Source organism: Pseudonaja textilis, chromosome 2 (assembly GCF_049901715.1).
Source record: "Pseudonaja textilis isolate UNSWEBS1 chromosome 2, rPseTex1.2, whole genome shotgun sequence".
Lineage (NCBI taxonomy): Eukaryota > Metazoa > Chordata > Lepidosauria > Squamata > Elapidae > Pseudonaja > Pseudonaja textilis.
Genome location: NC_141991.1, coordinates 27,701,582 through 27,726,185, shown reverse-complemented (window position 1 = coordinate 27,726,185; position 24,604 = coordinate 27,701,582). Strand labels below are relative to the sequence as shown.

Sequence of the window (24,604 nt, the reverse complement as noted above, 5' to 3'; positions counted from 1 at the left end):
AGCAGCATTCAAGCATCTGATGAAACGGATTTGGCTTCTGTTCTGTGGGCTTCTTTGCACTACCTAGAATGAAGGTGTCTTTGCACTACGTAGAACATGGGCTTCTTTGTTCCTAGAAATGTTTAAGTGCTTCGTGTGATGACATGACCTAACAAGGCAGCATGATCTATTTTTGATACATGGATTTTCTTCACTACAATTCCATTCAGAAATTTTTTTAACAGGCATTGGCAAGACACTATTCTTGTAGCCTTGGAATAGATCAGTTTGATCGTTCAGAAGATTCAGTAGTTAACGTGTTATTTTGGCCGTAACTGTTCCAGGTTTTTGTGAGGGCTGTGCAGCAGTAATCATTGCAATTATCAAGAAGTTGTGAACACCTCAGAATTTGGATGGAGTTAATATTTTATGCCAGTTTCTGGGGAAAACGTCCACACATTGTGATTCTTCAAGATACTGCCTTAAGTGAGTTGAGTTCCAGCACTAACAGCAGATGGCAGCATCATGTATGTTCACCAGTTGCTTAAAGAAGAAAAAAATCCACCTTTGAGAATCTCCATGAGTTCTTAAGCTATTGATTCAAAATTCTTATTTCTGAGATGATATTCCTTGTGACTATCATCTCAAACTAAGCAAATAGTTGAGATAGAGGAAAGGTCAGATTTATACTTCACATGATCCATCAAATTATTAAAAGGTTTTTAATTGAATGGGAAAAATGTTATTTTGTTTTACATCAACTATACATCTAGAAGGAAATATCCTCCAACCAACCAATAATATGCCTTACTTTCCCCTAAATTAGATAAAATCTGCAGATAGTTTTAAGTACTGCTTTATTGTGTCATATAACTACAGTGCATTCACTAACGATCCCATAGTGATTTTTAGGACTAATGCTTTTATAGGAGACATGGTAAAGTACCTGGACATTATTTGGTTGCTGGATTTTCATTGCAAAGTACTTTGGGAACAGTGCCTGTATTGTGTGAAAAGGCTAGATACTGAAAGGAAGAAACCAATATTCACCCTCAGTATGTCCTTTTAAGACAATTACAAATTTTATATAAAATTCAGTAGAGTTTTTAACCGTTTATCCTGCATTTTCATTAGGTTATGAAATAAATGACTGTCAGAAAAAGCAGGAGAAAATTGAGTTGATACAATTCAACACCCACTAAGTGAAGACAAAGGTTAATTCCTCCATGTTCATTTCCAATGATTTGGAAAGGCTGCCTGTTCTCCGTGATAATTTATGATTTGAGATAATAGATTTATTCACTTGTCATTTGAAGTTGGTTTTTTTCCTGTTCTACTACTCTCCAAACAGCCTCAAATTAGTAATTAGATACAGTACAGTGACTGATGTGTGCTGATGTTTAGAGCAGATGAGATAACTCAGCCTCGATCATGCTCGTATCATGTTGCTTCACATTGATAAATTCTTTACAGGTGTCAAGGAGGCATTATTTCTGTTTTGCATCTACCTGATTTACAGATAGAGGTAGGAAGATGCAGACAGCTTTATAAGACCTTACAAAAGTGTAAACCCTTTTGCATGTAAGTTTCTAGAGGTGCTCACATCTACCCGATTAGAAATACGGTTGGGATTCTTCACAGAAATAATGACAACATCTCTTAGCTCAGTCCCAGCTTTGTGATTTCATTATGAAACAGAAACGTTGTGCACCTCATATAAAGACAACCTAATATTTTTTTTTTATTATCTTGGTTTAAGTCACATTTTGTTTATTCTGCAAGCTTACTTTTCTGGTTATGAAGCAAAAGCACAAGTTTTTTTTTATAAATAGTATAAATTATTTTATTTACAGAAACCTGTTACAAAACAAATAGACTATATATTTTCTTCTTTTAAATATCCAAAGTAATTTTTTCTACCCCATGACATTTGTTCATATACTATACAGCAGCCAACACAAAAAGTTCAGCTCCGAGCAGATGCTCTTGAATATGTATACAAATTATCAAACTATTCACACATTTTACACAGGAGATTGCTTTTCCCCACCCTCTTTATGGAGCTAGGCTCAACTCCGAAGCAAGAAGCTTCCATGGCCTACATTCTCATTGACATTATGTAGTGCTCATTAAAAAATAATAATAATAAACACCTTTCATAAAAAGTAGAGTATTTTGCACAAAGCATTTAACAGGTTTTCTGCTGAAGGTAAGCAGAACAATCTTCAAGTGCAATCCCCTTCACTTTACAATTACCAATCCCCAAAAGATAGAGACAAAAAAGGATACTTGGCAATAATAACTCTTGCCGGAAAACAACTTACTGGAAAATGGTTGAAAAATCACACAATTGAGCACAAGCTCACAGGGAGAGGGGCGGGGGTGGGGAGGAGAAGTCTTCACTGAAATGAACTGGGATTTGAACGGCTGCCAAACTCGCGTTCATTTCGGTGAGGATTGCGTTGTGGGACAGTGGTAGTGGCTTGTGTAGGTAGCTCGTAAAATTGCTTTGAGAGGTAACTTTTTTTCAGTAATACAAAATGTCAACAATCTGTATCCTTAAAAAAAAGTTCTATCTGATTACAACAGAATTAGGGCTCTCTGAATTACACCTATGTGCAGAAGAGCCCCCTGGCATTGTTTACGAACCGAGGATGTATTTCAGTTGGATCGTTTGCAAGTTTTATTCTCATTCCCCTGCATCCTCTCTTCCTCATTAATGGAAAGTCACATGGAGGTGGGAAAAGCAAGCTCGACTTTAAAAATTTTATTTTTTTTAAAACAGAACATTCAAGTCTTTAAAGGAGAAGCTGTCTAAAGAACAGTCCAAGCTTAAAATCTAGATATATAAATCAGGCACTTTCAGTTTTTCCATTAGTTTTTAAACCATATAAAGACTCACACCTGTGTGTGCACATATGCGGGCACAGAGGTGTGCACATACACATACACACAAATGCTAAAATGAAAAAAATAAAAATAAAGCAGTGTGTCACAACTAAATGTAGTCTTCTGGAAATCAGGCAATTGTAAGCTATGCTGTATATACCAGAGGAGGTCAACAACATGCCACGCGATGTGACCTCGCCTCGCTGCTAAGAATTGGAGAAGCGGGAGGGGGGATGGGGGGGACGGGACTTTCACTTGTACGTAGCAATTCCCAAGACAAGGGAGAGAATGCCCTCGCCACCACTCCCCAGACAGAGGCATCCCTTAAAAACTGCAAAGTAGGCATGTTAGCTATTGGCTTGGCAGTGAACCACTTCAAATTATAAAAAAAAAGGGTATTTGCTTTTTTTCCTTTTTTAATTAATAAATACTAGATGATTTTCAATTGTACCAAAACTGGATATAAGAAAAAAAAAAAGACCTGTGCAAAAATACATATTTAAATATGTACAATCAATTAACAAAATATGTCTTCTGAAATAGGGATACTTCAATATTTATAATAGAACAAGAAATTCCAAAATAAAGGTACAAAATTATGGGTTTCATTATTTTTTGTATATTTCTTTGTTCACCATTGCAACATTTTTTTTATTATTTTTTTAGGTTAAGAAAACTGCAGGAGTCATAATGAGAAGCAGGGAAGTCTATAAAAATCGTATCTCTTAAATTAAAATCATTCTAACAACCCAGTCACTGCAAATTTTGCAAGATAAATTAAATTTAAAAGTTCCTTAATTATTTACAATGAGAATGTTGTCAGACAATAAAAGATTCAAAAACAATTACTCCATTCATCACTAAGCTCCCAAAAATGGAATATTGTTTGCCTAATAGGTAAGCAAGTCTACACTTTGAGGGCAGGCATAAATTAACATCTTCCACTTCTAAATTCATAGTAAATTATAAAACTATATGCCTTAAGAGCCAGATGCAAGACATAATTCCACCTCAGAATGCCTTATATGCATTTAAGCCCTACCGAACGCACTGGGTGAATTCTGTGCAACAACATGGCTGTGTTTGTGTGAAGTTCCCAGTGCTTTCAACATAGCTTGCAGCGCAGGCATTCGCAGTGGGAATTGGGTCCATAGCTGTGCAACCTATTTAAATTAAACACTGTTGAACTTTCCACAGAGATTTGCATGTTTTAAGGAGTTTGGGACTTGCTTTGATATGCTCAGAGTAACAGAATATTTATAAAAGAAGTATATTTTCGAATACTTAAAGCCACTAAAATTTAACTCATGGAAAAGGTCAGCCTTCAAAGGTAAAAACCAAATTGCACTTGTGATTGAAAATACCTAACATGTGGGATGGAACCTATGTCTACTTTCTCTGCCAGGCAGATACATTACTTTGGTTGTTCCTTCCCACTTTCCAAATAAGCCAATTAAGAGGTCTTCACATTTTTTTACAATATTCTCTATCTACCGAAGGGTTGTTTATAATTCCTCTTTCTCCAGAATGCAGTCACTTTTAATATTTGCATAATTATCAGTGTCCATAATATTATTCCTTTACTTAAAAAAAAAAAACCCAACATGATCTTTTGTGAATTCAAGGCTTTAGAGTTGTCTGCATAGAGTCTTGTTTCTTCACTGTGTTTTTAAATAATTCACTAGCAAATTTCATGTTGATTTGAAAATCTCAACAGGTAAAAATCAACCAAGGACAATAACAATAACAACAAAAAAAGACCCCAAGCATTTACTGCTCGTGGTGGCTTTAGAATCCCTGATGTGCAATGCACCACCGTAGTAGGGAGAGAGAGAGGCTGGGTTGTGTGAATTAGATAGGCTCAGATTGTCTAATCTCAGCAAAATCTGGTGCCCATTTAAGGCAGAAGTCTACAGGCGTATTTCATTAAGAACATCTTCACAAGCCCTGTTGTGGATAGATTCAGATGATCTGTTTTCTCCCTCAGGAACTGTTAACTTTTTTTTGACTATGTGGCTCTCACAAGTGACAGGCATGAGATGAAACTGAATGGCCTGAAAGGTTGGGTGTGAGTCCACAAGTGCAACAATTTGCAGGTGCATCTCCGAGAAGCTGTGAAAATGCAACATGCTAAAAAATCTGGCCTCGTTGAATGATTGCAAAAGTAAAACTCTCTCTGGGGAGGAAATGACTGTCTGAATCTATACTCCAAAACACACCCTATTACAAGAGGACAGGAAGTGCATTTATTTTTTTATAGAATTGCAGAAGGAAAATTCCCCATGGATTATGTCCTATGGTTTGGATTGATTGTTTCCTCCCCCTTTCAAACAAAACGCGTAAAATTCTAGGTTGTTTTTCAAGGTTCACTACTCTTACAATCAAACCAGATCACATAGTAGTGTTAAAGCCCTTCCAACTTAAAAAAAAAACAACCACCCCTTTTTGTTTAAAAGAAAAAGGTATCAGTGGGGACTGAATGACACATTACCCCCCACCCCCCCCACCCCGTTATAAACTGGTAATGCAAGGGGTAAATTTAATACTGAGCTCAGAACCTGAACTGGCACTTAATGCAGTCATCAGAAAAAAATCTGAAGGGGGACTTCAGAAAAAGGTGATTTGGTTGTGTGAACAAAGTCATCAACTTGCTGGAAAAATCTTTCGAGAAAAATAGCACAGAAAATTTAGTGTTACAGATGATTGCAATTTAGGTGTTTGTTTGTTTTTAAGGATTTTTTCTTTCTTTTTGGTTTCATTTTTCATTTTTCCTTCCCCACCCACACCTCCCCAAAACAACAAAGGCGTATGGCGTACAGTATAGGTCAAGAATATATTCTTTGGGAATAAGTTTTAGAGGTCATTCACCATTTTGGATTCAAGAGTTTTGCATCGGTCTGTGTATCAGAATCAAAGCAATTTTATTTCAGAATCAAGCAGGTACCATCCTCCTCCAAAGAATGCCATTGCGCAACCTTCATTCATTTCAGTGGGTCTCGTAGAGGAGCCCCACACAACCTCCACTGGAAGGAATGAAGGAGGTGAGGCAGCTATGCTTGGTGGACAACTCCCATTAAAAATTGTTCTGTACCTTGTGGTTTCACAATTTAAATATGCTTTTTAGTTTTCGAGTGATGACCCCAAACTTGTGTTTTGTTTTAAGAACTCCTGTCAGCTTCTTATCCCAAATTACTTATAAAACGCTGGGCAAAATGTAGACTTTCATTTCTAAATTGTGCTATCTTTTTTTTTTTTTTTTTTTGGATTCCAATCAAGGAACATTGCTATAAAACACTAAAGCCATATTCCCTTCTGGAGGGCTTATCTGTCTGTTTTATTGTGCCTAACACATTTGTGCCCCCTTCTGGAAGGGTTTTCACTAGGACAGTGCCAAAAGAGCGGTTAATTAGGCCTATGACACTATCGGTAAAGAAAAGAAAACACAAGTCCATAGTAAATATTCTTTCCCAAACACTGCTTTGCCCAACCAATCTTGTTTGAATTAGTGGCAAAAATGATGTACTCCTGGAAATAAAACCTCACAGGGATGTGTAGCAAGCAGTCCAGACCACTGGTAACACTGATAGGAATAATCCTGTGGCTGAACGGCAATCCAGTGTCCATTTCCAATCTCTGTTGCTACAGACATGGCTTCAGGGATTCTCCTTGATTGAGTGACAGACTAGTAGATTTCCACACCTGAGAACTGTGGGAAGCTGAGAGAACTCAAAAGACATCAGGGAGTCCAGAATTTCCAGATGGAGATTTTTTTTTTCTGCTTGTAGTGAAAATAATCCAGTTCTGTCATGGTACTGTCAACTGCTAGGGACGTGCCTTTGGCTTTTACACAAATGGGAGATGGAGAGAAAGAAAAACAAAATATAAATATAATGCCTCAAACCATACCTAGTTACACAATTTGGGATACAAGAATCACGCTTTGGCAGAATCTAGGAATGAACATAACAGTCAAAGATGTGGAAGAACAAAGATTTGTTTTGCTTATTTCCATTGATCGACATGAAATGCTTTTATATAGGACTATTTGTTACAGATAAATAAAGATACCGTTAGTTAAGTCCAAAAAGCATTTACTTGATCCTTTCTTGTAAGCCCAAAGATGCTACAACCATCTAACAAAAGGGTCGAAAATAACAGAAATATTTGTAAAACATTAATAAGTTTACTGATCAACAGCATGACTTTTTAAAAACATAATTCAATATATTTCTTTAGCAATATGGTTTCCTTTCCCTAATTTATTATGATTTGCTGGTCACTTCTCATATCAACAAAAGTTTTTCCTCCCCAGTACCAGGCCATAGTCATTCTGGTTGCAGTATTGGTACCGGTTTCAGAAATTATTGATTTATGGAGTTATAATGTCCATGGGATGAATTCATGTAATTAATATAATAATAGTTATCGCAGTGATTTTCTTTACTTTTTCATCAGTCTCTCAGACATAGAATCTACTGATGGCCATGAGAAGGAAAAATCCACAAATCCACATCAATCTTTTTCCTTCTCTAGCTGATGAAAGAAAAGCCAAACATAAAAAAGGAGCACCAGCAAATTATGTCATTTCTCAAGACATTTATGCTGCACTTGAAGATTCAACAAAACTGAAAATATGGAATACATTACATCCAAGATAAGTTACTGTTAAATATATGTTCTTTTTTAAAAAAAACAAAGATAGAGAATATAGCCAAGATATCTAAAATTTAATTTTTTATAACAAGTCTTTAACAGAGTAACAGAGTTGGAAGGGACCTTGGAGGTCTTCTAGTCCAACCCCCTGCAAATTACACTTTTCTGCTTTCAAATATAAGCAAAGTTTTAGAATGGCACCACGATGCATTTGCCTGTTGTTAAGTCTGACCCAAGTTAAGATTTCATACCTGATGAAGAATAGAATTGTTCATCAATCCTTGTGTCCCTGGGATTGCACCAGTGTGTTTTGTGTGAATGTTGTTCACCGGTGGCAATTTGGCAATCTTGCTTGCTTTGCTGCTGCTGCTGCTGCTGCTGCTTAGGCTACTTGAACCAGGCCCGCCCTTTCTTTTTTTTCCTATGAGTTTATCTAGGGAAGGATGGGAGTGCGAAAACCCGCCGTGCGAGTTTACAGTCAGTTCGCTGGACTGGTGAATGAACGGTCCCAGTGAGAGGGTAGAATCGCCACTGTTCACCATCACACTCATTCGCTTGATCGATTCTGCGGGGCTCCCGGTTGGAGGCCCCCTCCCTGATTGGTCATGCTTGAGGCTAAGCAAGCTCGCTTTACTAGTCACACAGTTGAGGCCAACACCGTGGGATGAAGACATCACAGGCGAGTGAAAAGAAGCCCCCGAGTTTCCAGAGTTCGCAACGCAGTTTTTCCTAAAGGACTCCATGGAATGAGAAGAAGCTGCCGGCAGCGCGGAACTGTTCTTACGCTTCTTTCCTGAGCTGCCGCTACCGCTGTTGCTACTGCTACTGTTACTGTTACAGTTGGCGCTGCTAGCAGAAATTTCCTTGGGCTTGAAAGACTTGCTGGATTTAAATTTCTGAGGTTTGCTGGACAGAGGTGAAGGTATTGAGGAAAGCACTGGAGGTGTTGAAAGGGATGTAGACCCTTGTCTCGATTGCATACTGCAGGTGGGTTCTGCGGCACCAAAACTAGCAGGGTTGGCATTGAGCGTAGTCCCATGGGATGGTACTGATTTGCCACTAAGAGATAAACAAGAGGGAGACACAAGCCCTGGAGGGGACACGGCAGTGGTAGGGAACGTGGAACTGGCTGTGCTCACACTGTACTGTGATGCGGGCATGGCACTTGTCCGGTGGGGAGCGCGGATGGATGCTGAGTTGCTTGTCGCAGGAGGAATCTTCCTGGAAAGCAGAAAAAAAATATATATCAAAGGATAGGCTTCAAAGACCATATTAGTTTGCCTGTTTTCAAAGGTCAACTGAACATGACTCAGAAGATACAGTGAAGACACTTGCATAACCCAACTTCCTTCTGCAGGCATATGTGGGTGTAAACCAGAACTCTGGGGGGGGGGAAAAAAAACATTCATTAAGGTTTTTTCTTCTTAGGATAGATGCTTGCTTTAGATAAACCAGGCACTGAATTTGGAATAAAGGAAGGAAGATTTAATTTTTTTCTTGTTTAAGCCTGGTGGACTCTGGGAAAGAGCTGCTATAGGAAAAATGTACAAAGAAATAATTCTAGGCTCTTGGGCCATATAATTTGTGTATTAAGAAGGCTACGTGCTAGATCCACCATCTGACAAATACTTTCTGCTATCCAATACCTGTAAAGGTGAATAAGATAACTTTTATGCTGCAAATGAAACAGTAAATATCTAAACAAAATTTTAATCAAAGAGGATTCAATTGTTTTGTCTCCATAGTCTTTTCTCTTTCCCCTACAAAACTAGTTTCATTTCCAAGAAATGATCAAAGTCTGTAGCAATATTTTAAAGGAAATTTCTTGCCATTTCCCATCCAACATTCTATACGTTTAACATCTGTTGTTCTTGAAAATTACCATAATGTTCATCCCAGTTCCCAAAAAAATAATTTCTACTTAGAGATTCTTTAGTGTCAACTCACTTCCACATCTGTGAATTAAGATGTTTGTCCACCATGACATTAAGTGCACATCGGATATGGTTCCACCGCTTATCAAACACGTAGTAACCTCTTCCGATTTGTCGACTACCAAATGTGCAAAACTGGGAAGGCAAGCAGAACAAGAATAGGATTTTAATTTTACTAATTGCAAGATGTATTTAACCAACCAACAATGCTTTAGCCAATAAAATCAAGTCAAAATAAACATCCAGCTAAAGGATCTTAGATATATGCCACTTCAACTCACACCTCATAGGATTTCTTACGTGTTAAGTCTTTCTCAACCTTGGTCACTTGAAGATATGTAGACTGCAACTAACCCCCAGAATTCCCCAGACAGCATTTCTGGCTGAGGACTTCTGAGAGTTGAAGTCCACATGCCTTCAAGTGGCCACGGCTGAGAAAACACTGTTTTAGAACATTAGCTCTCCAATGAAGACTTTCTTCTATTTTGCCATCATAATAATTTTATTAAAACCCCAGAATAATCTAATGCATATTACATCAATCCTGACCTATTCCAGTATCCGTCATCTGCAGCAAACCTTTTCCTGCATTTCCATCATCTCTAACAAGGCAACTAAAGCAGCTGCTAATAAGACAGCTTTTAAATATAACACCGGAAAGTATTGACTGGAACATACAGCAGCTGCTTGAGGATGATGATCCGAGTAAAGACAATCCAGTTTTTCAACAGGCTCTTCTTTTTCATCACATTCTCCCTCATCACTGGATAACCGAGATGTTGGCTCAGCTGCAGGCAAGGGAGCATGTGGAGATTCATGGAGTGATGGAGACTCACTAGGGGCATTCCCACTGTGCTGGCCAGGACAGCCTGGAGGCCTTCAGACAAGAGGAATCAATGTATAAAGGTAATATTAGAAAACGATTTGCAAGCTTGCACAACATCAGTACTAGGTGCCATAGATTCCTTCATAACATTTTATCTCCTTTGTAAACTTATACGTAAAATAATTGTCATACTGAGGTTTTATGAATACAAAATGAAATTGAAACGCCCAGTGAACAGATACACTATTCCGATGTAAATGTCAGGAGAAAAAAAAGAGATGAAGGCATTAACATAATAACAGAATTGGAAGAGACCCTGGAGGTCTTCTAGTCCAATCCCATCAGCAGGAAATCCTATACCATTCGAGAGAAGTGGCTGTCCAGACTTGTCTTAAAAGTGATGAAGCACCCACAATTTCTGGAGGCAAGCTGTTCCACTGGTTAGTTGATCTCACTGTTAGGAAATTTCTCCTTAGTTCTAGGTTGCTTCTCTCCTTGATTAGTTTCCAGCCATTCTTTGTTATCTCGCTTTCTGGTGCTTTGGGAAATTGCCTACCGAGAACCAGTTTGGTGTAATGGTTAAGGCACCAGGCTAGAAACTGACATAAGAATAAAATCAGCTGAGACCTTGCACCAATCACTCGTTCTCAACTCTATAAAGCAACAATGACAAACCACTTCTAAAGTCATGTCAAGAAAGCTGCAGGGAGATTTGTCCAGGCAGTGACCAGGAGTTTAAAAAAAAACAAAAACCCTGACTTTCAGGCAATGTAGATCTGGTAGAACAGTCTACCCATGGGTTTTTCCATTCATTTGGGGGGATTTTAGGCAGGAGATGATTAATTAATTATCCAAAGAGTTGAAATAGGTGATCCTTGTGGTCCTTTCCAACTCTACAATTCTAGGATTCCTAGACTATGGTCATGGTCATGAACTTAATATAACAGTGTTGGCCATTATAGTCACTATGAGACAAACTACTAATAGCATGGTAAGAATAAAACAGCTGTGATGAAAAATCATGGCAGAATAACAATTTCCTCTGAACAATAAAGGTCAGGGATAGCTTAATTGTTTTTCTAGTAATTTATTTTTCATAGAGCCAATTGTTTATAGTGTAAAAGTAACGGGAGTCTATTTCCATACTCCCATCTCACAAGCATATTCAAGCCAACTGTGAAATTACTTCTGTGTATCATAGAAATATTAAAAGGATCAACTATTACAGACACAACAAAAAGAGCCAGGAAGATCAGAGAAATATTGTATACTTTTACATTCCTCACTATATTTTATTAATCTTTCTTTCAAAAGTTCTAGATGGGGTTTGTAGGTATGCAGCACTTGCTTACAGTTGATTGGCCTGTATCATTATCTCAAAAACATATTATCATTTATCTTTGTTAATTTATTATTGTACGAATTTTAGAAGTGGAGGTAATACCAAGTATTTGGGCAGGTGCCACACAAAAGCATGTAGCAGTGTCACTGACTGAAGAGAACGGATGTTAGAAGTGGCAAAAGATTTGTATGGAAATAATTCAGCACATCACTAATTTATTGAATTTGGTCAGGAAAAGACACCCATCCTCACGAGGTACCATCAACACACCACTGGGATGGCATTTTTGTGGGGGAAGTCACAGGACACTCATCCCAACCTGTTCAGGACACTTACCTTGGAAGACTGGGGGTGTGAGGTTTGAGTTTATTAGGTACTAAAGGCTTTGATTCTGTAGGAATAACTCCATGAGAATTTTGGTGCAGCTCCTGGGAAGTCCTTGAAGGTGAGGGATGTGGTTCCCTGAGAAGGGGCATCTGCTGATGATGATCCAAATGGCGGAGTAATTCTTTTTCCCTGGTTTTGCTTTTGTGCTCAGCTAGTAATAAATCAAATCGTTTCCTCCGACCCTGCACAGCTCTTCGCTGAGTTAGGGAATGTGTCTAGAAAGTACAAAATATTAAATTAATTCAGGCTGTAAAAGGATTGTAGAAATTAGGCACAGACATGAGAGACTGAGTGCACAAAAAGGATTAGACTCTTCACCACTAATAAAGAACTAAGGCCCACAATTTATTTATTTATCTGTCCCTCATATCCAACACACCTTCCTCCTCCTTTTCCTATAACCACCACCCTGTGAGGTGAATTAGGCTGCCTCAGCCAGCTTTTATAGCTAAGGCAGGACTAGAATTCATGGTCTCCCTGTTTCTAGCCCAGTGCCTTAATCACTAGGCCAAATTGGCTCTCTCAAATGGATGGATGTCTTTATTTTAGGAAAATAAAGCCCATGGCATATCAGGGAATCTTAAGGAATGTCTTTCATTTGTCCCCCCTGTAGCAATGTTGTAGGATAATGATCGGCCCAAAGTCAGTGTATTTTTAAAACTGAGAATGGACTTGAATTTGAATCCTCCTGTTTTAGTCCAATGCCTTTATAATCACTACTTCACACCTCTGACTAAGTAAACAACCTAGCTATTTTATAGTACTATTCAGAACCAAGAATATGTATCTTTATACAGCATAATTTTTAGAAGGTCATCTAAATCAGCGGTCACCAACCGGTAGGCGAGAACATTTTGGTGGGCCGCAGAGAAATCTTACCCCCAGAGCACCCCCACAAAGCAATTAATCCAGGCTGCGCAGAAACACAAGGCTGCGCCACCCACATGGCTTGCGGGAACCCTCAGCCCACTCACTCCTTACCCGGTAAACTTGCTTGCTAAATTGCTATTTTTTCCTATTTCCGACCATCAGCTGTGCCAGGAGATTTAGATTAGGTAGGAAGCAGGAAATGGTTGGATTTCTTGCTTTCTAGCTAGTCTTTAGATCTTCAGCTCAGCACAGCCGAACCTCCCTTAGGACTGAAGGTTTGCTTGCAAGCAAATTAAGTGCAGACTCACGGCAAGCAAATTTGAGAGACTGAGCTAGCCGATGGCAGATAGATAGATCACTGAATGATTCTGTGAGCAACTCAATCTGCCTGCTTTGCCTGATTTTGGGTAAAAGTTGCTCTTTTTTTAAATAAAAAATTCAATATTTACATGCATGTTGTGCTGTGAGTTAATTTTGTGAGTTTGCTTGCAAGCAAGTTTTATGTGACAGACTGAGCTAGCCAATGGCAGATAGATAGGTCTCTGAATGAATCTGTGATTCTGTGAGCAACTCAATCTGCCTGCTTTGCCTGATTTTGGATAAAAGTTGCTCTTTTTTATTAAAAAATTCAATATTTATATAAATATTTATAATATTTACATACAAGCCATGCCCAGCCAGTCACATGACCACAAAGCCACACCCATAAATTAGGCCACGCCCACAGAACCGATTAGTGGTCCCTGGGATCTAAAATTATGAGTTTGGTGGTCCCTGAGGTCAAAAGATTGGTGACCCCTGATCTAGATCAACTTTGAATTTGGGGTGAATGCTAAAAAGGAAAAAAAATATGGAAGAAAAAGATAGGAAATATCTATTATATATAGCAGACCTCTGGGCTACTGTAATAGATCTAAGTCTGTCTTGCCCGACTTTCTTATGAAAATATTATAGCATTTAAAAATAGCATTAAATTAATAAACTATAATCATACTGGGTTTCTTATTTCATGATAAATCAAATTCTTTACATGTGGCAGTTATATTCGGTATAAGAGTGTTCAAAGAGCTCACATCTGCTCGTGTCCCCATATATCTGCAGTGACTACACAGTTTCTAAATTTAGAACCTGATCAAGCAGAAATATTGTAATGGTATGCATTTTTTTTCTTTTTTGTGCCTTTGAGGCAGTGTTAATGCCTGGCAACTGCCTGGACAAATCCCTGCAGTTTTCTTACTTATCAGAAACAGTTTGGCATTGCTTCCTTCCCAATGAGAGAGTGGGAGAATGGCCGAAGGTCACCCAGCTGGCTTTGTGCCTAAGGCATGACTAGAAGTCTCCAGGTTTCTAGCCTGCTGCTTTAACCACTACCTCAAACTGGCTCTCTAATAGCACGTGTTAAACATAATTAATTCTAAGAAACAGATATTGTGACTGGTTAGGGAATTCTGGGAGTTGAAGTCCATCCATCTTAAATTTGCCAAGGTTCAGAAACACTGTTCTATATTATTTAAATTGAACATTTGTCCATATAATTAATGGGTGTTGTGATTTACGAATTTCTTTTAGCATACATAATAATTATGAGGTAGTACATGTGGAATACCTAGTTCTACTTATAATTTCAAACGAAGAAAAGTAAAAAAAAATTTCAATATAAAGAATGAAGTACTGATCTAGCAATGGATGGGAGAAGTATGAATGAACTTCAGACCAATTCTCACATGTATTTTTCACTGGTATCACTCCAAGCACCTTTTTTCTATGTTTTGTGTTATTTTATGAATTTATTTTTATGAGAATTCTCTGTATACATGCCCCATATAAATTCTTTTTGTTGTCCTTGATAAATGTTTGGTTTCAGTTTTAAAAAACATAATGTCGGAAACAGAAACTTGTGAAACTGGCCATAACTTTTTACAATATGCTAAGCAATCTTACAGAAACATCTGCATTATTCAAATGTATTTTCACAAGGATGTTACGTTTTTAAAAGTACTCAGTCAGACTACTGTATACTGAAGTTTCTCAGGTTGTTTTTGTAGATTGTTCAAATACCCTAAATTACTTTGGAGGTCCAATATAGGCATCTTACCTTGCATGTTAATGACCTGGTACAGGGTTTCTTGGTTTCTGTGTCAATGACTCCGCAGTAGATATCAGGATCAAATTCTCTCTCTATTAAAGGCAAGGTAAAAGTGTCATATTTGGATCATATTGGTTTGTGCTACTGTATAATTAAACCCCAAATTGCTTTCAATTTTCATATATGTTACCATGTAGCTATCAATAACATTGGATTTTTTTGGAAAACCCAATTAAGTCTTTAACAGGATTCAAGAAGATAAAAAGTGCATGTAAGACTCTCAGTTAGCAGATATTTTTCTTAGAAAAAAAGAGAGTAAAAATAGCAATTAATTGAGATTTGGCATTTGTAAAGGTTGCATCATATTGCAACAGTGCTACTGTTGTCACAAAAATATTATAAGTTCAGCTAAGCATGTAAGAATGTTTTTAAATATTGCAGTGCTGCACAGAATATCCATGAGTTAATATACCTTTTTACAGGTACATATACCAAATGTTACTGGTTAAGATGGGGGTTAATCATTATAATTCCAAAAATATTGAAGATGAATTCAGTAGGACAATATCTGAAAATATACTGTGCTTTTCTGTGCAGTTTTGCTATTTGCTATTAGAAATATACTGCCCCTATTATATAGGAGACTAAATAGCATTGCAGAATTCATGGACAGATCTGTTGAAAATTTCAAGAGAGCTGCCCCTTGAGACATAAAATCAACTCAAAGCCCATATCGTAAAATTCAGAGAATCCACGGGTGCTTCTTTTTACCTTAACTACCAATATTAATGCTTTACCTTTTGCATAATTATCATGATTAAATACACACTTTATACTATTGGCCAGGATCCTTTAAGTGTGAGCACAGAATATGTATGGCTGATTTTTCTTTTCAAAAGTGTGTCAACAGCTATCAGAAGGATTCACAATGGGGAAGGAGCAGCTATTAGAAAAGATGAGATGAACAGCACGCATGCAGATCGCTTCACATGCCACTCTGGATTCCGGTTATTCAAAGACGATAATGATTAACTTTTCCACACCGTTTCTAGAGTTCAGGATAACTTCAGAAACATACATTTTACTTTTACCTTTATTATAAAAATGCACATGCCTTTTTTATTTTAATATTCTACATTTGATGTTCATTGTAAGAATTACCTGACAGTCTTTTGTGTAAAAATTTCCTATTATTTGTACTCTCGTCTTGTTTCTTTTCTGTATATGGAGGCACAGAGAGAAGACTTTTACCATTCAGTATCTGTCCAGGGGAAGGCAAGGGTGGCTTTGGTATTGAGGGATTAAGGCCAGTCTTTATTGAAGAGCTCACAGTAGTAGAACAGGTTGGACCAACAGCAGGCTTCAGTAATGCACCATCTAACTTTGGATGTATTTTTTCCACTTTGACAGATGGAGTCATGCTAGTGAAGCGGAAATATAAGACAAAGCCATATGTAATTGTTGCACAGTAAAGCCTCTCTTATTTAGACATGATTTAATGTTCAGTACATCCCAGGTTCATCCCAATTTCTCATTTAAACACAAGATGTCACTGCAGAAACAACATGGGTCTGGGATATGGAGGGATTTTAAGAAATAAGGCAGGGCACAGTGGCCTCCAAAGATTCTGCTATCTTCTGTTCAAAACGAACACATAAATAACACAATTTCTAAATGCTTATCTTTCTATGTAACCCAGAGCAAGTCAGAGCAATCTGACATTATTCAAGGGAATGTCCTTCCATATCCTTCTTCTTCCTCTAGAGAAATTCTGGGTAATTGACTGTCTGAGAAAGGCCGCATGTGTATAAAGAGAAAACCTTGCCATATGGTATTGGCTAGGCTCAGGACAGAAGACAGAAAGATACATTATGTATCTGGAGAGGTTTTCCTTTTTCATTACCACAGAAAAGACTTTCAGAAACACTGGCATTTCATTTTCTGTTTTCTGGAAGTGGGAATGTATCATGACAGACTGTCTCCGAATTGACAAGAAGTTATTTCTGGAGCACTGGATCTGAGTCAAAAAGCAAGCTGGCCTGATCACTGCGCAGCTCTGGTTAATTATGTCACTTTCAACCTTATAAACAACAATTCCACCCTCAATCCAGATCTACAATTTGTTACCTGATCTTATTTTTTCTTAGTTTTGCCCACTATATTCTGGATCGCAGACCAATGGTGCAGACCTACTATTTGAGGAACAAATCCCTCTCTTTCTTCCTCCTCCTATGTGATTTTTCCTTTCCTTTCTTTCTCAGCATTAATCATGCTGTTATGTTCTGTCTGCACTGATTTTAGGGTTAGCCACGACTTCATTTAAAAACGACTTGCAAATTCAGTGTCTGCCTTGGTTTAATAGTTCCAATTAATTCTTAAAGCATGTGTACAGCTAGCAATACAATGTTACTGATCAAGGGGAAAAGGAGGAAGAATCATACAGAAGAGAGTTTCATGGCATTTCTCCCAAAGCCTAATTTACGGTTGGAAAATAACCAAGGACCAAAATAAAACACTGTATTTAAAAATGGACACGGCCCAGTTAGACACAGAGTACTTGTCTCAGTGCTAAACTTTTCTATTTTCAGAACCGAGGCAGGTAGAAATCAATAAATAACTCACATTTTGTCATGGAGACCTTTGCTATGCATTGGATGCATTGGCCTATTGTTTCCACCAATTGGCAGCTTGTCTTTGGGTGATTTCAATAATTTTGAACTGGATGAGGACGATGTACTTGCCCCTCCACCACTGGATGAGCGATTGCTCCCTCCTCCGCTGCTACCTTTACTTTTTGAAGACAGAGATGAATACAAGGAGAATACTGAAGAGGAAGGAGGTGTCAGAGGTGGTTTGCTGGAGGAGCTGTGTCTTCTTTCTGGGACAAAAAAACAAAAAACAACAGCAAAAAGAGACACGTTAATGATCACACAATACACTGTGATAATTTCCTCCAAATTATTTCCTATTTCAATGTTCTTGGAGTTAAAACCTTGCTTTAGAGAGGTCTCCAGGATCAACTCCTATTAAATATTTACAGTGTACCATCGTGCCTGCTTCGTTTTACGCATTCCGGTTACACAAGTCCTTATTGCAAGGGCCTTCTGCATCAAGACTATGCAATCCACCTCTTTCTGTGGTGGATCCTGGCTTTAAAATATTTTCATAACAGGATACCTTAAAAGTGAATTTGGGTTATAACAACAGACTGGGGAGGTTATACAAATTAGAACACCTAGGTATAAAATGCATGTGAATTTATATTAGAAAGTTTATACGCTGGATAATTATTTTAAATTTAGTCTGCAGCTATTTGAGCCTACAACCATAGGTTAATGTATTGAAGAGATACCTAGGTAGGTTATAATTTCAATAATTATTCTGCTACAAATATTTATCTTAATTCCATTATGAAAGTAATAGTGGGTAAGAAGAAATTATTTGAAAGTACAAGCAGATAGTTTCATGTTAGTTATTTTGGACTACAACTATCATAATCCCCTGAATTTTTGGGCTAGTCAAGTACATTATCTATCTATTGCTGCTGAGAAGGACTCAATGTGAATTTAATATACCAAATCTGGCTGACTGTATGATGAATCATAATAATAATAGTAACAGACAGCAAATGCCACCTCTGCAAAGAAGCTGAAGAAACAATGGATCACCTGGATAGCTGCTGCAAGAAGATCACACAGAGTGACTACAAACAACAGCATGACAAAGTAGCAACAATGGTGCATTGAAGATCTGCAAGAAATACCCTTTGTCTACAAGCAAGAACTGGTGGGACCATAAAATAGAGGAAATAACAGAAAATAAAGAAGCCAAAATGCTCTGGGAATTTAGAATTCAAACAGATAGGCACCTGACCCATAACATCCCAGACTTTACAACTCTTGATAACAAAAACAAAAAAGGTTGGATTGTGGACGTGGAACTGTCATGGGACTATCCAGAGACAGCAGAATAGAAGAGAAAGAATTGGAGAAGATAACAAAATACAAAGATATGCAAAGAAATAGAATGACTGGGGCAAAAGAAAGCAAAGGTAGTACTGCTAATAATAGGCACCTTGGGTGCAATCCAAGGGTAGGATTCTACTGATTCAGCCCCGTTTGGGAGAACCGGTAGCTCTGAGGATCAACTGTGAGTGAACTGGTTCACTCTGACAATCAGCTGTTGGGCCCACCTGCCTGCCTGTCTAGTCTATGCTTTATATCCTGGTTTTTAAGCTCAGCAGATTGCTGCGCACCAGCTGTTTAACACACAGAGATTGCTGGAGAAGGTCAGTAGCAAATGCTCTGCACCCGTGCAAAGTACATGTTCAATGAACTAGTTGTTACACTGGTTGAATCGCATTCCTGGTGCAATCACAAAACAACTGGAACACCATTTGAACACCACTGGCATTGACAAATTCACCATCAGTCAATTGCAAAAGGCAGCTTTACTCGGAACAGCTTACATCCTGCAATGATCCTTCTGTCGTGGCCTGTTGGCTGCTGATCCCTCCAGCAGCCGAATCAGATGAGGAGGCCATGTGGGAGTAAGGGCCAGCATCAAGGCAATCTGAGAGCTCCGTGGGGGAAGAGAGAATGGAGCTGTCAGAGATAGAGATGGAGATGGGGCCTGGGCCATCCATCAACCCTCAGATGGAGTGTCAACATCCCCCAGGTCTGGAGGTGGCTGATGAGGAAGAGGAGGAATAGCTGGGGTCCAGTGCCTGATGCATGGATGCCGAGAAGGCAAAAAGGAGAGGAGAGCAGTGGAAATCTATGGGCCGATCCTTGGGAAGAGCCGTTGTTGCTAACAAAGCACCACTCTAGCTCTGGGGATAAAAGGCAGGGCACAGAGATGAATAGGTATGGCAGATACTATTCATCTCCCTACCAAACAGACTTGTCAGCCTGCTGTGTGTGTGTGTGTGTGTGTGTGTGTGTGTGTGTGTGTGTGAGAGAGAGAGAGAGAGAGAGAGAGAGAGAGAGAGAGAGAGAGGAGGGAGGGAGGGAGAAAGGGAGAACATTAATATCTGCCTATCCCAGGTCCTTGGAAGGACTCGATAGGTGGCTAAAAATACCAAATCCATCCCGAATATTTGGCTGACTGTGAGACAAACCACAATTACTACCATTATCATTAAATTGATAGCTAGCAAAATTCATTCACACAACTTCACAGTTTTAATACTGAGATATTAAAAGATATTACAATTTAGAGAAACAAACCATGCTTTTTGATAAAAACCTTGCTTTCTGAATAACTGTTCCCAATTTTTCTCCTAGTAAAAGTGATATAAATTTTTATTAAATCCCCTGGGATTTGGCTATCAATGTCCAATATAAATAACACCTATTTGGTGTACCATTATTCCTAGAAGGTGGCATATAGGTGACAATATGCTGATTTACAAGACAGTTTATAGATTAGTGATACAAATCTGTATAGAGTAGCAAAAACAAAGCCAGACAAGGAATAATGGATGAAAAACTGAACAAGGAGAGATTTAACCTGGAAATAAGGAGAAACTTTCTGACAGTGAGAACAATCAACCAATGGAACAGCTTGTCCTCGGAAGTTGTGGGAGCACCATCACTTGAGACTTTCAAGAAGAGATTGGATTGCCATTTGTCAGAAATGGTGTAGGGTCTCCCGCTTGGGTGGGGGGTTGGACTAGATGACCTACAAGGTCCCTTCCAACTCTGATTATCTGTTATCTGTTACTAACTTAGTAAAAAGTGTCCAAAGATAACCATGATTGACAAAACTAAGACCGGCAGTTAGAGTCAATCCCTATTAAATCATGTAAGATCACTGTGCACAGATTTCAAATATAAGAATAAATGTAAGGAATATGAAATGAATATTTTTACAAGGATAAAAAGATGAGGGGGTTTAATGAATGATGTTGGAATGAACTGGATTAAGTTTTATGATTCAGTTTTTTTCTCCTATCTAATTTCTTCCATTTACTATTTCTTACTCCCTTTCTGCAAACTATGTAACATTATCTACTCCAAGAGGAAATAGTATATGATAATTCCAGGGTTGGGGTGTATTATACCCATTGATATTCCAACTTTTTTTGGTAACTATTATAAAGAGCTCCCTTCTTAAGTAAGTATCCAGTAAGATAATTACTGTATTTACAAAAGTATGAGTTATGCAATATATTTGGATTGTATATTCTAAATTCTTTCCTTCTACAAAGGATTAAAAACTAAGGTATAAAATGTCCTTTTTTAACAATGGTATTTGCTAAGATATAATTGGAGGCTCTTAAAAATTCTGTGCTACTTGATATAGCTAATGTTAATGTTAGTCATGGCAAATCCTTTATATAAAACGGAAAAAAATGCTGGTTATTTTCACCTTCTTAACCACTGTATACTTGGCAAATCCTAAGTCCTAATACATGACAGTTGAAAATAGTACCTGATTCACTGGCAAGTTACTATCATTTTGTATTTTATCATTTTTAAAATGACTTTTTCCTCTACATAGATGAAGTATTGGTTGAGATATTACTAAATGCCAACATTTTCACTGCAAATAATTCTTATGAAAAATAACCTTTTGACTGGCACAAATGTCAATAGTTGTCTTTATTCCTGGATGAGTCAACCTGAGTTCTGAACGGTCCTGATAGTGAATTCTCCAGTGACAATATTGCTATGTTCACAATCAATCTACGTAGGTTAATGAAATTCTACTGTACTGAAGAAACCAAAACACTTATTTTAGAATTTAGATGTATATTGTAACTGGTAATGGCTCCAGATGTTTCAAGGTGTTTCAAGAGAATAAGCTCGGTTCAGTTTGAAGAAAGAAAAAACAACAACTCCTTGCTTATAGAACTCGGCATCACACCCAAAGTCAAATGACAGTGCTCTTCTAACTATAGGTAGCTCTACCCATAAACCAAAACAAATTAGAAGACCACTATGGCTACTGCTCTCCAGAATAATAGCAATAGCACTTAGACTTATATACTGCTTCATAATGCTTTACAGCCCTCTCTAAGCAGTTTTTACAGAGTCAGCGTATTGCCCCCAACAATCTTGGTCCTCATTTTACCCACCTCGGAAAAATGGAAGGCTGTATTAACCTTGAGCCTGGTGGGATTGGGACTGCTAAACTGCAGGCAGCCGATAGCCAGCAGAAGTGGCCTGCAGTACAGCACTCTAACCACTGCGCCACAAGGCTCTTAAATAAATGACACAGGGAAAAGATGTGCAGGATAAGAAGTTGGGGAAGGGGGAACTTCCGGTTTGAAGGTCTTCGGTGGTGGCAGGAATCTGCAATCATGCGTGGTTTCTGCTTGCGCTCGCTGCTAGAGTGCCCCGAGCCAGCTGGCTTCGGGGCTATAGTTACCCCGTAGAGGTGACTGAAGATAGTGGAGACCCGGCAGGGGTTGAGGGGAATCGCACCTCCCCTCCTCAGCTGGCTTAACTCCCTTTTCTGAAAGCGGTAAGAGCGGCGGTCAGAAATGGCCGCCACAAAGAAGCACTCATCCGGAAAAGTATGTGCAGGAGGAAGCTGAGAAGTGAAAGTTTCGGCTGACCGGGATGATAAGCAATATTTAAGATATCCTGGAATTTAAATTTTGGAAAAGGATACATCGTTCCCAAAGAAGATCTGGAAGCAGCGAACGAAAGTGAAAAGGGAAAGCTTGCTTTTTCTCACTCTCCTTCCTTACAGTGACAGCAGATGAATGAGAAATTGGAAAAACCCGCTTTGGCATCAGCAGGTAATTAAACTGGAAAATTAAAGCCAAGGGGACAATAAAGATTTCTGAACACTGAAAAAACCTTTTTTTTTGCTGTAAGCGGGAAGGGAGAGGAAAAGAATTAAGACTAAGATTTGACTGGAGGAGACTGCTTGGAATTTAAAAGACTAGAGCTAAATTGTAACAAGACTTCTAAAAGATACATTTTAATTGGAACTTTGTAACTGAATTGTAACCCCAGGAAGAGAAAGTGAAAAAAGAAAAAAGCATTAAATGAAACAGCCTGTGTGTATTTGGACTGCTTGATGTCTTTGGGACTTTTGGAAATTATTATTTGAATGATTAAAAACATTTGGGTTGTTTAAAAAAATTTCTACAATGGCATTACTTGTGGATGAACTGAAAATGGAATTCAAAAAATATAAAGAAGAGGAACAAGAAGGGAAGGGCTCTTTTGGCTCTGTTTTTCCTTTTTAAGAAATGGCGATTTCTACTTATGAGAAACTACAAGAACAAGAAGATTGGGATGAAGACGAAGCCATCTTTAATGAACAAACAACTTTATCTGGGGAAGAAAGGGGAAAGGGGGGAAAGAGAATGGAGAATTTAAGACTTAAAAAAACAACCAAAAAAGGGAAAAATAAGGTGAAAAGTGGACATAATGTTAGAAAGCAACAGAAAAGACGAATACAGAAGAGGGTGGAGATCAAGAGAGAAGGGGGTAAAAAGGGTAGAGTGGAGAAGCAAGAGAGGAAGGAAGGGAAGAGAAGCTACAAAGATTTGAAACAAGATGTAAAGAAACAGGATTTATTTAGAGATAATGGGTAAAAATACAATTGAAAAAGAGATTCTGCAACGGTACATAAGATTGTATTGTTGTATTTGTATTAGAAATAATGTTAGAAAATTGGAACAACATATGATTATAAAATGGGATAAAATATTCAATATAATTCAGTGAAATTTTCTTATTTTTTGAACAAGATAAATGAAATGAAATATGAGAGAATTGAATTAAGAAGGAATGGGAACATTTTAATTACATAATGTTTTAAAGTATAAGTGAAATGGGGTGGAAGTAACTATGTAAAATTTATAAGTGTTCCCATAGAAACGTGATACCTATTTGAAAAGGAATGTGTAAATTGCTCAAGACTTAAATGAATATTAATTTTAATGACAGAGTTTAATTGGTACGGATTGTTGTTTTAATTATATATTTATAATTTCTTCTTATTTTAAAATATAGTGTGTAGCTTTAGAATGTACTAAGCAGAATCCAAATGAAAATTACGTATTATTATAAGTGTTAAATTTAGGGAAAAGATATAAAGGCGTCATACTCCAATCAGTGATTACAGGAGAAATTTTGTGTTAATGAGAAAAGATAATAGACAGCTGAAACAGGACAGACAAAGGATATAAGTATAATGATTTAAATTGAGATGAAATAAATACAATAGAATTAAGAGAGTGAAGAGAGGGGAGAAGCTATATAGAAAATATAGAATGGTAAATAAGATATGGAATGGTATATCAAAGTGAGCATGAACTTGAATTTATGTCTGTGCAAAAAGATATAACCCGGGATCAAGCTGCTTTCCAAAAAGATGTTTTATGTTTTCATGTTTTGTGTTTTGTTTGTATATGTTTGTCTTTTAAAATTTTTTGGAAAAAAAATAGTTGAGGAAGGGGCACAAGAAATGGAGGACATGTGAACATATTTTATGTATGTATGTATGTATGTATGTATGTATGTATGCAGGCATGCATGCATATATCTCGCTTTGATGCCTTTTTCAGAAGTTATGAATTAAACCAAGTAAATATAAAACAGATCCAGTATCAGGGCATTTGAAAGAAAAAAGGTGATTTGGAGTACAAGTAGGCACCCATGTAACATCAGCCA

General features: G+C 37.8%; 1 protein-coding gene across 7 annotated transcripts in view; it reads right to left on the bottom strand.

Moving 5' to 3' along the window:
- Positions 1-1,794: 1,794 nt before the first annotated feature.
- Positions 1,795-24,604, bottom strand: part of ATXN7 (ataxin 7) — a 129,735-nt gene continuing 106,925 nt past the window's right edge. For all 7 annotated transcript variants that reach the window (XM_087923601.1, XM_087923603.1, XM_087923600.1 and 4 more), the window contains 8 exons: positions 17,589-17,844; positions 16,128-16,387; positions 14,976-15,058; positions 11,960-12,225; positions 10,134-10,332; positions 9,469-9,590; positions 7,773-8,742; positions 1,795-6,708 (listed from right to left, as the gene is read on the bottom strand). In XM_087923601.1, coding sequence (XP_087779727.1) covers positions 6,691-6,708; positions 7,773-8,742; positions 9,469-9,590; positions 10,134-10,332; positions 11,960-12,225; positions 14,976-15,058; positions 16,128-16,387; positions 17,589-17,844 — 2,174 coding nt within the window. In that variant the 3' untranslated portion in view covers positions 1,795-6,690. The remainder of the gene's footprint in view (positions 6,709-7,772; positions 8,743-9,468; positions 9,591-10,133; positions 10,333-11,959; positions 12,226-14,975; positions 15,059-16,127; positions 16,388-17,588; positions 17,845-24,604) is intronic.